At 39.1% G+C, this 17,128-nt stretch overlaps 1 protein-coding gene across 4 annotated transcripts in view; it reads left to right on the forward strand.

The window, feature by feature from the left end:
* mark4a (MAP/microtubule affinity-regulating kinase 4a) overlaps positions 1 to 17,128 on the forward strand; it is a 70,732-nt gene that overhangs the window by 15,534 nt on the left and 38,070 nt on the right. For all 4 annotated transcript variants that reach the window (XM_041801413.1, XM_041801414.1, XM_041801415.1 and 1 more), the window contains exon 3: positions 1,572 to 1,625. In XM_041801413.1, coding sequence (XP_041657347.1) covers positions 1,572 to 1,625 — 54 coding nt within the window. The remainder of the gene's footprint in view (positions 1 to 1,571; positions 1,626 to 17,128) is intronic.

Raw genomic sequence — 17,128 nt, forward strand, 5'->3', positions numbered from 1 at the left:
TAAAGGACAGCTATCTAGGACTACAGCATTTGCCGGGACCATATACGTCATCACCGAGCACAGCAACTGAGCCTGTGGCTCACTCATATCCACGAATGATGACGTGAAATTAATTTGACAGTGTTGTAGTTCAATATAGCATGACATTAGCTTTCTACTTTCATCAGTTTTATAAACAAACTAGATGTGATGCTTGTATTTGCAGTTTATGAAGATTATCTTTAAGAATGAAACATATAAGTTTTATAAACTTTTGTTGGACATAGATCTTATTTTAACTAAAGATCCAAAGACCCATTGAAAAATCCCATAAGCTAGCCACTGAGGGAACCCATGTGATGCTAACTTCTGGGTTCTGCTTACAAAATAACAAAATAACTGCACGACTCTCACTGGCTGGTTTTGTCACTCAGACCTGGCAACCCTGCAACGGCTAGTAGATTTCCATGACAACAGCTGAGGATTGAAATTTATAGTAGAATTTCACTGAAAACTGATACTAAATGTAACATATTTCCATAAAAAAAACCCAATACTACTAGATAAAGTTTAGTGACTTCAGTGGCAAAATAGACATTTTTGTGTGTATTATCTCTTATTTTGCATAAAGATGATGGCCTTATGACTTGTAAACATCATAAACTTGTAAACTTTCTTAAAGATTATCCAAAGAATACTTTGGATAAAACCAACAAACAAAAAAGCTTTAAAAATGTTTTTATCTGTGTTCCTGTGCTCCTCTCGTTCGTCTGCCATGTTTTGAGAGTAGCGTTCATGATGCATGATGGTAAATATTGCTGGGCTGGTGACCATTGGTTGTTCACTACTTTTCACAATGCATTGTGGGATAGAAGAGTGCACTATATATTGAATAACAATGCTCACCCAGGATTTGGACACCACTACAAAATGGCGTATTCACTCTACAGTAAATAGGGAGTGATTTCAGACACAGCCTCTGACTGAGCTCCAGAGATCCTGCGTGGAGATTGGACAAAGCTCCAGAAGGACAGCCATCACTGCACTCCTCTACTGATCTGGGCTTTATGGCAGAGTAGTTAGACGGAAGCTTCTCCTTAGAGCAAAACGTGAAAATACACTTGGAATCAGCAAAATAAAACTCCATGTGACAGCTAAGTTGGCTTTAAACAAATAAAAATGAATTTTTCAAATGTAGCATCAGGCTGCAAGATCACAAAAGTATTTCTGGATCACTTATCCAATGAATCAAATCAGAGATTTTTAGGGCGGAGGAAGAAGAAGTTGGACAAACTCTGATCAGGTTTCATGGTCAAATGCATGGAAAATTGTTGATTATACCTGAAGACGTATTAAAGAAACATCAGCATTGGCTAAATTGTTATTTTAAACATCAGTTAATAGCTAAGACAGATCTTCAGAGCTTTACTCCAAAGTTAAGTGTTGAATTAAGATATAAAGATCTTTGAGGAAACACTAAAAGCACTGCATGGAGGAGGAGGTTGTTAATAATAAGCACAGAAAGTATGTAAAGAAGGTGTTTTTATGTGTTTTTACTTTTCTGATCAAAAAACTCTCTCTGTTTCTTCCAGGTTGCAATAAAAATCATTGACAAAACTCAGTTGAACCCAACCAGCCTACAAAAGGTGAGTTTAGCCTCCTTATCCAGATGGAATATTATTTTTCTATCACGTCTTCAGGTGGAAAAATAGAACTATTGCAGCTTCAAACAGTGACTTTATCAGCAGAAATGTGAATTGTTTGGTCACATTCAGCAGAATAGTTTGATGTTGTTGAGGAGCTGGAGAGGTTCAGGTTCATCCTCATCCTCACAGAGAGAGCAAAAGAGAGAGAGAGGGAGAGGGTGCTCGTGGGATGTGATGCTGTTTGGCAGGTGCTACAGACTGGATGGGCGAGAGAGGAGACCTCTGCTCCACAGATCATCTCTCGTCTCTCTCTGAGCTAATCTCCGCCCTGAGAGGAGGGTGACTCATCTCACAAACGGCGCTCTGACCGACCCATCGTTTTCTCTCTGTTTGTCTTCTTAATTTGACTTTCCTGAACACACGTTGCAGTGGATTACCGGGGAGAGCGCGGTGGTTTTTGTAGCTGTTTGGTGGTCAGTGATGTTGGGTTTGGTGCCTGTAGGAAGACTGAGGTGTGTGTTTGGAGGAGAGTTTTTCATGGAGAGTGTTCTTCCTGAATGGAGGAGGTTTGTTGTGCGTGAAGGTCAGATTCAGAGCAGTGGACAGATGCAGACTGGACTCTGGAGCTGAAATGGCTCACATCTGGACTGGTAGATAATATTCAACATGGCTCCACTCTACAGTTGGGCAATTTAGTATGACGTTTGTAGGATAAATTCACTTTCAGACTTGATAATGGGTAAGACAGTACTGTTTATTTATATTGTTTTTGTTAATCAAGAAAAATTGTGTAAGGACTATTGCTCAGTAAAAGGATTGTTTATAGTCAGAAACATTAACTCCTATATTATGATTGAACTCTTTTTTTTTTTTCAGGAGTATTTCTGTTATTGATAGGGATGTCAAATAATACATTTAAAAAATCATGCTTAATCACTTAATTTTGAAAGCTAATCATGATTAATCATGTTTATTATTTTGCAAAGAGATTCTTTGCAGAGACTGTTATAAGGTTGAAGTCAAATTATGATGTTGACTTTTAGATTGATTATTTGAATAAATGCTGCTCTGCTACACCAGTGCAGTCTGAAACCATGACTTACAGCGATGCACTTAGGGCTGGGCATTGTTAAGAACCTCACAATTCAATTCGATTTCGATTCTTTAGGTTGCAATTCGATATCGATTTGATTCGATTCGATATCGATTCGATTCAATATTGATTTAAATGCTTCCATGTCGATTCAGTAAGAAGTAGAAATACTCAAATAACCTGTTGACAATTTTTTTAATAATTATTTTCATGCCCTTGTGAACATATTTGGTAAGTCACCTCACATTTTTGAGCAATAAAACATCTGAAAATAAAAATTTGCACAATAATAACTTATTTGTGCATATGGAGTACAAAAGTAAAAAACATGTAAGTTCTGTATAAACACTGAAAAAGTTAAGTGCATATAAACTTAGATAATATTTCTGTCCTCTTGGAAATTGTGATAAACCTCACATAACATGGTTATGGTTAGTTGTTTTTTGGTGGAGTGCGGCCTCCGTCCATACAACACAAATCACACGCACAGCGACCCCCACTGGCCAGGAGGTGAATAGATTTGCTGAATCGATATTGAATTGGGGAGGAAATATTGCGATGCATCGATTAATCGATATTTTTACCCACCCCTAGATGCACTGTTAACACTGTTATACAGTGTGAAAGATGCAGGAGCGCATGTACAAAATCACTCACTGTAGTCCACTGATCTCCAATTAAAGTGAAAGCATTTACACTTTCAAGGGTTCAGTTGCTTTCTCTGTTTTAGTAACCCAGCTAAGATAGGGTTTGGGTTTCGTAGGGTTGTTCATTTACTAAATCAGTACTTTTAACTTTATGCTGGTGTTTTAAAAATGCCTGAATCTACGGGAGAGTGTTATGTTGAGTAGGGATGTGCTTGGTTAAACTAATTACCTAGAATATTGTATAAACATGGGCTTTAAATCCCATCTCTTAAACTGTAATGAACCTCCCGCCACTAGAGGCCGCTGTAGCTACAGTTAATGGCGGCTGCCTTCCTGTCTGAGCTTTCCCTCGTCACTTTATGGCACATAAATATGAGAAGCTCAGCGGTAGCTTAGCAGTGAGCATGTAGTAGGAACAGCATAGTATGACTTTTTCAGTAGTTTATGGAAATAAAGTGGTATGTAGGCTTTTGAGGGTTAAACTCACATGTAAGTACTTAAAGTGAAAAGAGGTCACATATCAAACACAATATTAATCTGCAAAGAGGAAAGAAAGCTGGCGATGCTAGCTGCTAATGTTAGCCACATTGTAGAGAGTATATCAGGCTCATATCACACCCACAAACACAATGACCCTGTGATGAAATGACTGTTATCTAAGGGTCTTCTTCTCTTTAGACTAGTTTGAATGAAAATAAAATGAGCATTCAGCTGAATGGGAAAATAATAGATAGAGTAAAGAATGTTGACAACTTCAGTACAGAGAAATGTTTCCATAATTTTTGTAGAATAATGACAATGTGTGGGAGTTTGTCTGAAAACTTATACTGTTATTATTAAACTATATTATATTTAGTAAAACTACCCAATATTGGGTGTCGAGGACAATGGTGTGAGTTTTACTACAGTCATATCAAAGTTTATACATTTTGGTTAAAGTCAACCATTTTTTATTTCTTAACAGAAACAAATCTGGGTATATATCGGTGAAAAGTATTGAGATATTAACTTTACACGCCAGATGGATTTGTTTCACGCATCCATCTGGAAAACCTTCCATAGACGGTGTTCGGGAAAGGGCAGAGCCTCTGAAAAAAACTGGGAGGGTGGTTGGATGAACGTTCTGTCTGTCACATCTTTACGGGCCAATCAGAGCAACAAAACATGTAACGTTGTCTCCATATAGAACTGCAGAACGCAAACCATGGCGACTGTAGACATGTCAGTACACGACTTTTGATGTTTATGAAAAGAAAACAGCTCACTGCTGTTTTTTGTTTTTCTTTTTACGAAGAAATCTCGTCAAGTTCTGATAAAACTGGTGCTTTAGCAGCACCCACACTAATGTCTCCCGCCATAACAGCACCGGCCTCTTGCCACTGCTTCCTAACTACTTTCTAACCAGGCCCAAACTGTTCAGACGGAAGCTTTGCAAGATGAATTTGCCAGTGAGAAACAAGGAAACGAACGTATCCATCTGCTTTGCAAGGTTATTGAGGTATAATTTGTGGTCCACATTGCTCTGCCCTTCTCCTCACCCCGTCTTTCAGGATCTTTTCTGCCCTTTCGTGTGTTTTATTGATGTCGAAGCATCTCATAGTGAAGAAAGAGCAAAAAACAGACAAAAGATGCAGACAAGCGTTCAATCAACCCTTTTTCCCATAATGCTTCTCATGTGCACATGTAGGCCAAAGTGTCTCCCTCATTTAGCCGTAATTCTTGCTGCTCCTCCTTCTTTTTATCTCTTTGTGCCTCCCTCAGCCTGCGTTCACTGCTCTGCCTGTGGGCAAGCAGTGGGCAGAGCAGAAGGACCAAATCAGGGATGAAATAATTGTTCTTTGTGCGGTGTTTGTATGTTTTACGTAGACTGGAAGATGTCTCTATGTCGGGCTTCATAAGTGAGGGAGAGTGTTAACTCTTGAGGTGTAGCCAGGGTGCAGTTTGATTTTTGTGCACCTTTATGAAGGGAACCTCTCTGATCTGTCACAAATCCTACTGCCTCCAGGATCCTTATGTTCTGTCAAGCCTGATTTAAGTTTCTGTGTTGAATCTCTAACCTTAAATGCAGTGACGACCAGAATTAATTTATTCAACAAGAACTGATGAAACTTGTTTGTTAATATTTCTATGAAGAAGAGGAGATGATAAACAGTTACAGGCAGATCTTTGATGAAACTGTGCATTTAATCTGTCAGAATACAAGCAGAGGTGAAAGAGCAGGAGGGACTCCTGTGTGGGTTTTTTTTTGTGTGTGTGTGAAACAGTGTGACAGAAGAGCACAAGCATCAAATTAAACTAAAACGCCCTACCTTAATGTTCAAGGCTGTGCTGAACATCCTCACTCAATGCTTTAGTTATACACTGCATTCAGAAAGTATTCAGAGTGACCCCCTCAGAGTCCTGGTAGCACCTAGGGGGGCAGTTGCCCCTCTTATATTCTCCTATCATGGTTTAACACAGCAAAGTGCCCTTAAAAGTGCCCTATAAATGGACAAAATTTGACAAATACCCTCTTAAGGGTCCTATAAATAGACAGAATTTGGCAAAGAGCCCTCATTGGTGCACTCTCAGTGGAAAAAATGGCCTAGTGTCCTCTTAAGTGCCCTCTATGAGGAGACAATGTGACACAGTGCACTCTTAGGACCCCTCTAATGTGACAATGTACCCTCTATTAGACACAAGTTGATAAAGTGCCCTCTTAAGTTCCCTATGAACAGACAAAATTTGACAAATTGCATCTTAAAGGGGACATATTTTACCCTTTTAAGACAAATTTATGTTGTCTCAGAGGTCCCAAAAACATGCCTGTGAAGTCTGTTGCTGAAAAAGCACTCCAGGATTGGATTTTTGCATATCTAAAAACCTCTGTTTCAACCCTGCTCAGAACGAGCGGTTTCTGTGTCTATGCCTTCAAATTTTAATGAGCTGTCTGACTCCGCCCCTGACCTGCTCCTCTCAGGACATGGATGTGGCTCTCCTGATCCTGATCCTAATTCTTCCAAGCGCGGAGGGCCAACTGAACCTGGAGGTGGGACTAACTCCCCACAGGACATCATGACATCAGGGGGAAATCTGAGAACGGTGTGTTTCAGCACACATTTTCTGAAAGGTGGAGAAAGAGGGGGAAATGTTTCTGGTACTTGGGGGACAAGCCAGGGGGATGTATTTTTTTTAAAAAAGCCTGAAAAAGTGATTTTTGCGTAATATGTCCCCCTTAAGGGCTCTCCAAATAGTTGATGAATATTGAGATCCAGTACCAGCATAGTACCGGTACACACTGCATCGAAATACAAGATGGATTTTGGTTCTTCATTTCACTACCTCACCACCCTGACAGGATCCACTTCACTCCAAAGGAAAGACACGACACATGTTAAATGAAGAGGTTAGACCTGTTTCCTTTACTTTTATGTTCTATTGCCATCTTTTTCTAAATAGTTGACAATACTGAGGCAGCTTTTATACAGCTGCCAACTTTTAAAACACCTTTTTTCTCTTAAAAGCATCAATCAAGGCGCTGTTTAGGCACCGGCATGTTTTATAACAGTATAGATTAAGCACTGGTATTCAAAAAAAAATACCCAACCCTATTTAACCATGAATGAAATTTACACTTTTACCCTTTTACATTCCCTCTATGTGGACAAACTTGGCTAAGTTTGCTTCAGATAGATAGAAGTTGACAAGGTGCCCTTCTAAGGGCCCTAATGAATAAACAAAATTTTGAAAATTGCCTCTTAAGTGGCCTCTATGTACAGAAAATTTGACATGTGGCTTTCTTTACCCTCTGAATAGACAGATGTTGACAAAGTGCCCACATTTGTGCACTCTTAAGTGACAAAATTATGGGCCTTCTTAAGTGGTCCCAGGCAGTGGAAAGAACTTGACTTATTTCCTTTTAAATGCCTTCTAAGTAAACAATTTATGACAAAGTATCTCTACACTACTTTTTAAATGGTCAATATACTGTATGATTAATTGCCTCCAAGCCAGTGGACAATAAGTGGTAATGGGCCAATCCCATTTCTACCCCTTAGCCCTTCCCCTTCGTCTACCCCGTCCTCTTGCCCCCTGAAAAAGAGTGGTAAGAGGTAGGGGGGAAAACCTTTCCTTAAGAAATGAGACACCATTTGATTGCTGTTTATCATCACACATTGCTGATAAACAGTTTGTTATCAGGGGTGACAATAAAGCTTCAACCTTCTCATTCATACTATGGACCTGTGTGTGGTTTATACAGTGCTTAACAAATTTATTAGACCACCTGTCATATTTGTCTCAAATACCATCCAGCATCATGAAGTGCTTTAATGCAGACTCTTTCATTTTCAGTCAGCTCTCCACGTTTTACCATTTTGAACAGGAATGAGGAATTTCAAACTGAATTCACCTTTTTATACCCAAATTTCAGCCGGCTCACTGGACTTCTCTGAGAAGTCAGAAATGAATCAAGCATTCAGGGGTTTTTTTGTAAATCAGTAAATGTGAAAATTCATGGATAACAATAATAATTATGTTTTAGCATTACAAATATCATTTGGGTTAAAGAGCTTCTACATATTGGTGTATTAAGCATTGCAGAAACATAAAAATGATTTTGGTAATTACCAATGCTGTTCATTTAGGGCAGCTGTGGCATAAACCTTACTTTGGGTGGTGATCTAATAAATTTGTTAAGCACTGTATTTATACAGTTAACAGCTCTGGTTTACACGTGTACATAATAAAATTCAATAAACTACCATCCCTAGTAGCTAAAGATTGAATATATGAGAAAACACAACTTTTGTATATTCTATAATTATTTATAAATGCTAAAATATGTACATCTGCACCGCCTTCTTAGTCTGTTGTGGCATTTTGTAAGTGCATGGTGGGAAATTCATCACACTGCTTGGTTTCAAGTGTAGTCCTGAAAAATCTTCATCTCAAGAGCTCTGTGGCCCTCAACCCTTAACCCTAGCCCTCGATTCAAAAGAGAATTGAGACGTCCCTTCCCCTGATGTGAGCGTACAAAACCAAGGGGAAGTGCAACCACAGAAAAATGCAAATAAGTACTTCCTAAATAAAATTTAGATGGTTCCTCGTCCATTTTTATAGAGGGGTAGTAGGGTAGTAATCATAATGAATGAAGTAGATGCTTTTTTTTTATCATTTTTGCCCCTCAAAAATCCTGAGTCCACAGCTGGTTCATTTTGATGAGATGGAGGACTAAAGTGTCCCATAATGCAACTCTTTGCAGCGGTCAATATCTACTACTACTCTAATGCTCTTTGCCCTCCAGGCCTCTGCAGTGGTGATGTGACTGAAAGCTCTGAAAACTCCCCCTAACATTAAGTCATAGTTAAATAACTGATTTTAGTTTAGTACTCTAAAAGTACACATAACAGCAACCAAAATGTTATTTGTCACTCTCCAGCCCTGCCAACCATTCAGTCGCTAGTCCAAAATACCAGATGACCACTTTCAGTCGGTCCAACTGCAGCCTGATCGGCTCAGTTTGGTCACCAGTGGAGAAGCTGAAACTCAACTATAAAGTGGAGCACTATCCATGAGAGCACCAGCCCAGGAGAATAAATGCAACAGCAAAGGCCACCTGCATCAGAGAAATCAGAGACGGCAGTATTTCAGTGCAACATGTCACCGTTTTCTCCCTGTCTCCTGTAATCCCAACACTTTGACTCATCAGGAAGTATTTCTGCTGCTTTTATCGTGGCAGAGATGTTTTGTTCCTGGCCTGAATATTAGCTCCTTAAAAGAGAGAACTGTAATCCCAGTTTGTGTTTTATCCTGTCTCTCTGCCTGGTTTGTGTTCTTGGATCGGACTAGCTGCTGTTGGAGACAATGGTGCAACGCTGAGGACAGGACTGAGGAGAGAAGAGAAGGACTGGCCGCTGATTGGAGAGAATACTCGACAATTGGCCGGTGATGATAGCTGCTTCTTTACATTCCCGTGGGCTAGAGAAAATCCTTAGTACTGACGACATGAAAGAGCCTATATTAGCATAATCTGGAGGGTAATGTATGTAGGGGGTTATTGTATGGGTGGGATGTATGGGGGGTGAAATCAAACCAAGAGGAGGGATCTCTTCAAGAGGAAATTTGAGATCTTAAGAATGTCCTCTCTGATAGAAGAAGACACCTTCAATCAGAGTTGTAGACTATTTTTGTCCATATTTGCCTCCGCCTGGTAGGTCTGTTCTAAAATCCAGCGGCCCTTTAGCCTCAGAGCTTGTGCGCCCGCCAGCCTTATCGTAGGATTACTATTTATTCACCACCGATGACCCGGGCGTAGCTGTGGGGATTGTTTATTGTTTTGACGGATCTGACAGGCAGGGAATTAACTGGGACGCCTGCGTAATGAGACGCCGCAGCAGCACTACGTATCCCAAGATTCCCCCTTCGCACAGCTGGAGAAGCTGGGAAAAGAGCCCGGTCTTAATACCTGGGTCACTATGGCAACAGTGACGTTGCTGCACAGCGAGAGGAGACGGCTGAATGAAGGAGGCGGGGACGGAGGGAGACGCTCGCATCGGAGGAGAGGGGGAGGATGGAGAAAAGAGGATAGAAAAGCTTATCGCTCCATCTTTTTTTTTTAACCAGTATGGGTTGATGAGGAGGAGGAGGGTCACTGGTTTTCAGCCATGATGCTTTTTTTCTTTTTTTCTTTTTTTTTTTCTTTTTTTTTTAGAGTGAGTGTGTGAATGTTATGAACATGAAACCAGGGGATCTGGCTCAAATTTAATCCCCTGCTCTGCTCCGACAAAGTGTACAAATATATCCTCCACACGCAGAGAGAATTCGGACACACACAGAGGAAGTTGGTCTGTTTTTGGCTCGCCACATTTGTGTGGGCCACTGGTGGTTGTTTTTTTATGGAAAGTGGGATTTTTTAGGCTGTAGGGCTGGGAAATACTTGCAGTCGTTGAAGCACATTGATATATGATGAAATGAGATACAGGGGAAGACTGTATCATTTGTATCAGAATAGTTTAGGATAATAATGTGGATTTCTTGGCCATAAACTCAGTGAAAATATTCAGTGTGCTTGTAATTGCAGTCTTACTTTACATCAGTCTCAGGGGTGTGACAGTTCACAGGGTTCACAGTTACTTAAAAGTTAAGATCACCAGTAAAAAAAAGGAACACAAAGTCCTGAATTTATAGGTCTAATTCTAGGGTTGTTTCATTTGCATATTCAGGGTTACAACCCCCTTCTCTCCAAAAGGAAACCTGAAACAGCTAAAAGACTGAAGTCATGTCTGAGCATAAGAAAAATACTTTCTAAGTCTCTCTGTGTTCCCTTCTTTAGAACTGATTCTGACTGTGTTTTAGGTTTCATTCTTTTTCAGGGGTGTGTCGAGCTGCTCCTGAAAACACCCCATTTTCTGATGTGGGCGTTCATAATAAAAGCACTTGTGAAAGATTTGTCAGCATTACATGTTTACTGTTAATATAGCTTTGCTTAGCAGCGGTACCATCGAGTTTACCCTAGTACAGAGTCTGTAGCTGCTAGCGATGTTCCTATACAATTTTTTTCTCCCCGATACGATTCCGATACCAAGGTTTTGGGTATCAGCCGATACTGAATACTGATCCAATACCAGTATGAATTTTCTAGACTGAGCGTGCAGACTAGAAAATTATTTTAGACCTATAGTTGGCTCAACAAATAGAATCGTAATGCACAGCATCTCTGTGACCCTAAAGTTGTTTTTCTGCTGATTATTGAGTTTTACTGCTAAATATTAAAATAACAATAATACAGGAAACTGCATCACAGAGTCTCACTCTCTCTATATATCATGATCTATCTAGGCAACATGACATGATTATAGAACGGCCTGCAACTGGCTGATAGACCCTCACAAAGAGTACACAACATGGCGGTTAACATTCACAATAGTATTCGAGCTAGCGGTAATAAACGGTCATGATTCGATTAAACAGATAAAAAAAGTCTTTCAGTGTTGCGTTTACTGGTGTGAATTTAATCATTAAAGTCCCCAAAAGTCACACGAGTTCCAGGCTCACTGAAAATGCTGCTGCCATGGATTCAAAGGATTCAATCAGTAGCATCAATGGGAAAACACAACGGCTACCTTCAAGAGGAAAAACAAGTAAGAAGCAACAATTTATAATTCAAAAGTTATTTAACTTTTGATAAACTGTGTCACTTCTTGTCGTGTCCAACAGCACTGGTGTGGAAGGCATTTTAATGATCACATTCAGAGAAAACCTTTCATGCAGCCACCATTCTTTGCCGCTGCAGTGGATCCTTTGCTTCTTCACTGCTCTTAAACGTTAGTGTTTGCATGATGTGCTTTCCGCCAGCGAAGAAGAATTGATTTTTGGTTTATAGTGCAAACACTTAGCATGGCTTAACAAAGCAAAATATACAGCTAAACCAAATGGTATCAGATCAGTGCATAAACTCATGTACTCGCCGGTACCAGTTCCTGCATTTTAAGCAGTACCGGTATCAGTATCAGAACAACCCTAGTAGCTGCTCCTCTGACCTGGTTTAGCACCACAGCCTACTCCTTTGAATCGTCATGGACTTAAAACAAACAAATTGTCAGTCACTGTAATACGAGTTGCTGCAGCTCTGAGCTAAAGACACGGTATCTTGAGCTCAGCTCATATTACAGTCCCAGACAGGCCGTCTATAATTTTACCGTGACAGTACTGACACCAGTTTACTTCCAACCACTACTTAGGCATGATTCAGTGGCATATTTGGGACATTCTAAAAAAATTTTAAAAGACACAGAAATCTGTTAATTTTTCAGGAAAAAGTCACACATTTTTTAGAAGGAACTCATGATGTTTGAGAAAAAGTTGTAATTTGTTTTAGTTAAAAAAAAAAGTTGAATATTTACATGTAAAAATCTTGACATTTTTAACTTTAAAAAGTTAATTTTGCCATTATGAGCTTGAACATTTCAAGTGTATAGAGTGATACATGACAAATTAAGCTATAAATATATGAGAAACTAAATTAAAATCACTGGACTTAAGTTTACAGTTTATAGAAATGTCTCTTCAGCGTTCAGATAACCATGTCATGATTCTGAGCTAAAATCAAAAGTACTTTATCACTGATCAGTCCCAGTTAAAGTGTGATTTCTTGAGGCTCTCAACTGCAGAACTTGTTCAAGAAAAATTGCTTCAAATGATTTTCCTCCAATCTTTTAATTTATGATTGCAAAAATTTTAAGCTTTGGTTCCCATAAATGTACAACTTTTTAAACTTAACTATAAGTTTTTGTCTGATAGCTGTATGAGTTTTTAAAATTGAAATGTTTGAGTTTACATTATATATATCAATATATAATTTTTTTTTCTTTTGTAAATTTACATAATTTCTCCCCTTGCCACTTATTCACACTTTCCTAAATGCTGCAAACAAATTTATGCAATTTGAAAAGGGAGCACTCACAAAATGCCTTTGTGGATGCCTTTATGGTGGAAAAACATAAAAAAGTTTACCCTCTTTGGGGCCTCCAGTTTGACAGATTTTAACAGAGTTCACTCTGAGTGGACAAATTTAGCAAAGTAGCATCTTTGGTGCTCTTTAGGTACACCAAATCTGACAGCTTGCCTGCTTTGACACACACCCAATAGAGGAGAAAATGGAATTAAGTGCCATAAGTTCTTCTGTAGTACTGGTGCCCCAGCACAGACAGTACTCCTGCCCTTTTTCCTCAACCCTGCTCCTCAAACATCCTGAATCTGGAGCTGATCATTGAAATAATGGGGGTTTGATCATTTTGAGACACATGGTGTAAGAGTGTTGTAAATGTTGACAACATCAATATATTTAAACGTTGCCATTATTTTTGTACAATTTTGACTGTGTATGACTTTACCAGCAATTTTTGATGTTTAGAAATAAAATATTTCTAATATTTGGTATCTGATAGGGGTGTTCTGGTTGTAAAATACGGGGTCAATACTGATACACATTATTAAAATAAGAGTATAGCCGCTTGGTGATGCAGATGTTTCCCTCATTACTTGTTCTGTTGTAGGACTGCAGCTACGCTAACATCTTCTCTAATGTTTGATAGGGATGCACAGATGCATCAGTTTAACACTGATATGGACCTTAATGACAAACATCAGCCATCACCCAAATTCTGTTTCACAAACAGATATCAGTTATGAACGTTTTTATGTTGTGTAATTTTTTTTTTTTTTTTTTTTTTTTTTTTTTTTACCAGAATTTGGTAAATGTAGCTGCTGAATCAAGTCCGATTTTTTTTAGGGTAGGAAAAGTGATCTGCTGGTCAAGCTTTGATCTGGTTTTATGGTTAAATGTGAGAGAAAATGTTAAAAAAGAATTTTTAACAGCCAAGCAAGCATCTTTAAAAACAACATCGGTATCGTCACTAGCTACATTGTTACTTAAAACATTGCATTGACCCTAATATTCACAATCAGAGCTTCTCTAGTGTTTGAGCATGAAAACTGTTCAGAGGTTGCCCAACAGTCGACGTCTTCTGCCCAGTTAAAAACCTCTTATTCAGTTTAGCAGATGGCAGCATTAAATCGATTTGACACTACAGATAAACATGGGCTGCTGACATCTGTTCAGGCATCATTATTTTGGTGATGGCTGTTGTTTGTCAGCAGCACCAATATCCACTGATACTGGTGTTAAATTGATGCAGTGGTGCATCTCTAGTGCCTAACGTTTCTATTTCTGTTATCATTACAGCTGTTTGTTATTGAGGTGTGACTTTGTGGTCCATGTTGCCCAGCCCTCCTGCATACTCTGATTCAAATCAGTCTAAGAGACTTAAAGTGTTCCCTTTATTTTCAGAATGGGAATTTTTGTTGGCATGCGCTGCTCCTGTCCTGATCTCTGACAGCTGTTAGGTTTGATTTTAGCTGCAGAATTAAGAGCACATTAAAATGGTTTAAAGACTGCATGATAAAAAGCCAAGCAGCAGGATGTTAATGTAGCTTTTACACTCACAAAGAGACTCCAGACCAGCTTTAAAATCCTCAAACATTTGTAAGCACATAGTTGACAGTTTCATCAAAGATATCCTGTAACAAACACGGCACATTTCAGGCTTAGCACTGTTTTTCAGTGATAGTTTTATTTCCAAAAATCACAAATCAGGATAACGTTATCTGTCAAGAAAGATAGGAATAGCCAAAATTTGTTTGTTGAGTTGAATCATTGTTTATTTTACTTATTTGAAGTTTCTTTGTAGATTTTTATTTCTGCGTGTTTATTTTCATACAGTAATACATTTCTATTTTGTGGATGAGAGGAGCTAATAGAGTTTTTAAGCTGATGGTTGAAGGTGTTGCAGATTCACAGCTCTGATTTATCTAATACTTACTGGCTGGCAGTTCAGTCAGCACACAGAGTGCTTTTTCTCAGCCACAGACACCAGAGGATTTAACACAGCTGATCAGTTTTTGTGTTTTTGACAAGGAGCATCAGTTCAGATCTAATGATTGTGTCTTGTTGATTTAAAAAAATGCTAATTATATTCAGATCCAATAAATCAGGGCATCTCAAAAGTAGAAAGAAGTGCAGCTGTAAATGCTGCCTTATACACTCCAAGTTCACCCACTGTTGTTTGCCTGATCGGACCTTTTCTTGGGACTCTGTTGAAGAGTCTGAACTCTGCTGTCTGACATCTTCCTCACACTTCTAATGTAAAAAACATGTCAAAACTATAGATCTAGAAACAGTCTACACAGAAAAGCAAGTTTTTAGTTGTTTTTTTCCCTCATTTAGATTTGAGTATGGTCTTTAAATGTTTACCACAGGTGCTTTCACAGAGCTCACCTGTGTTGGTGAGCATTCTCTTATCTGACATCAGACTTGGATCAGTTTGTTGGTATATTCAAGGGTTGTTTTTTTTTGGCACCCTATAACTGGAGGCGTAGGCGTCTTTTATTGATGTTGCTCCCATGGCGCTGCACCTACATGATGTACGTTTGAGTCGACTCTTATTGATCTGTTCATTGATAAAGTAGAGAATATTCTAGACACTTCGTAATCAGGCAGCCCTGTTGAGTTTGTGTCAGCCTGACTTAGTTGTCTTTTTTGGCTGACTGCCGAAGTCAGACCTACATGTGTCTGTATGTTTCTTGCTGACTGACTGACTGAGTGACTCTACTTTCAGAGCCATACATACAGAGTTGTGCTTTGAGCAGGGTTTAGTTGTACTGTTTGGCTGTCTCTGTGTGATTAATACCTCGGATACAGCTTTAGCACTGCGTCTGTTTCACTAGAACTGGGCCACGTTTCTGTATGAAATAAAACATAAAAACAACCCTAAAAGCTTTTCATGTTGTGAAAGATGTTTTCGCTCTTCTGCAGACCTGCTTTGGCATGAGTATGTGAGAATTAAGGTTAGCTTGGATGTAGCTGTAGGAAAGCGTCAGTTTAATCAGAACTAGACCACATTTCTTTTTAAAACAAGTGCAAAGAGCTACAAAAGCCTGTCTTGGCAGAGAAGATGTTTTTTCACGTCCAGTTGAGTTACCATTAACTTTGTTAACACCGTTAACAATTGTGCAGTGGTGGCCTGCACAAGAACAGCACATGCACACAGCATCATTTGTTGTTCTGATTTGCCCGTCATGAATGTGACGGGCAGAAAGTTCCTCCAATCACCTTCTGAAGATTTTTTTGAAAAGTCCTGCCCTTCCCAAACACTTTCTATGGAATATATTGTGTCAGAAATACCAAACAAAATAAGAATATGAGAGCAAAAAAAGTGACCCAAGGAAAAAGAACTGTGTTCTTGCAAATTGGAAAGATCATATTTTACTGTACAACTCCTAAGTAGCTACTCAGTACTTAAAGTCAGCTTTAAATTACATACTGTTTACTTGTACTTAAGTAGAACATTTGTTCTTTACAGTAAAGCTAAAGTCAAAACTTTTGATTCACCAGCAGTTTTATTTTCTTTAAAAATAAATGCAGGTGTTTATTTAAAAACTGAAGTATTCTTAGCTTTTCACAGCATAAATTACAAAGTAAAAGCAGAACAAAGAACAGTCTGTTGAGAAAATCTTTTAAATAGGTAACCTAAAGTGGGTCACTGACACAAAGAAAGCAACTAAACATGACCTAAAAAGTTTCAGTGCTGTCATATTTACTGTGAGTCATTTTGTACATGTTGTCTGGTTAGAAACAAATGTTTTACTCCATTTTGTTTGGACCTCTATCAGGCATTGGGGTGGTTAGCTGCTGAGTGGAAAGAGGTCAGGATGAGGGTCAGTATCTCTGAGTCTAAGGCCATGGATCTATGTTGGACAATGTTAGACTTGGGAGGGAGCCTCGCCTCATGTTAAGGAGTTCAAGCATCTCAGTGAGACTAAAATCAAGCATGAGATTGATGAACTGGTGCAGCATCGTCAGCATTTCTGTGGCTTTTGTTATAGGAAGCTGAGCCAAAAGGCAAAGCTTTAGTCATGAGCTTCAGGTAATCCTCCAAATTTCCCCCAAGTGTTTTTTATTTTTCAAAGGGTGTCTGGGCTCAGCCTTAGAGACAGGTTGGGGAGCTTGTGGGGCTTTTCCATTACACTGAGCATCTTGGCTCTACTTGGTTTGACTCAGCCCGGCAGCCTGGCACGGCAGAGGATTTGGTTTTTCACCACAGCAGAGCTACCTGTTTCAGGGCACGTCTAGAGATGATGACGCAGCGTTTTGAGTCGATGACATTAAATTCCTGCACTTCACTAAGCATTGTTTTGTTTCACCAGAAGAGCAAAAAACACCCATT

This window comes from Cheilinus undulatus, linkage group 12 (assembly GCF_018320785.1).
Source record: "Cheilinus undulatus linkage group 12, ASM1832078v1, whole genome shotgun sequence".
Lineage (NCBI taxonomy): Eukaryota > Metazoa > Chordata > Actinopteri > Labriformes > Labridae > Cheilinus > Cheilinus undulatus.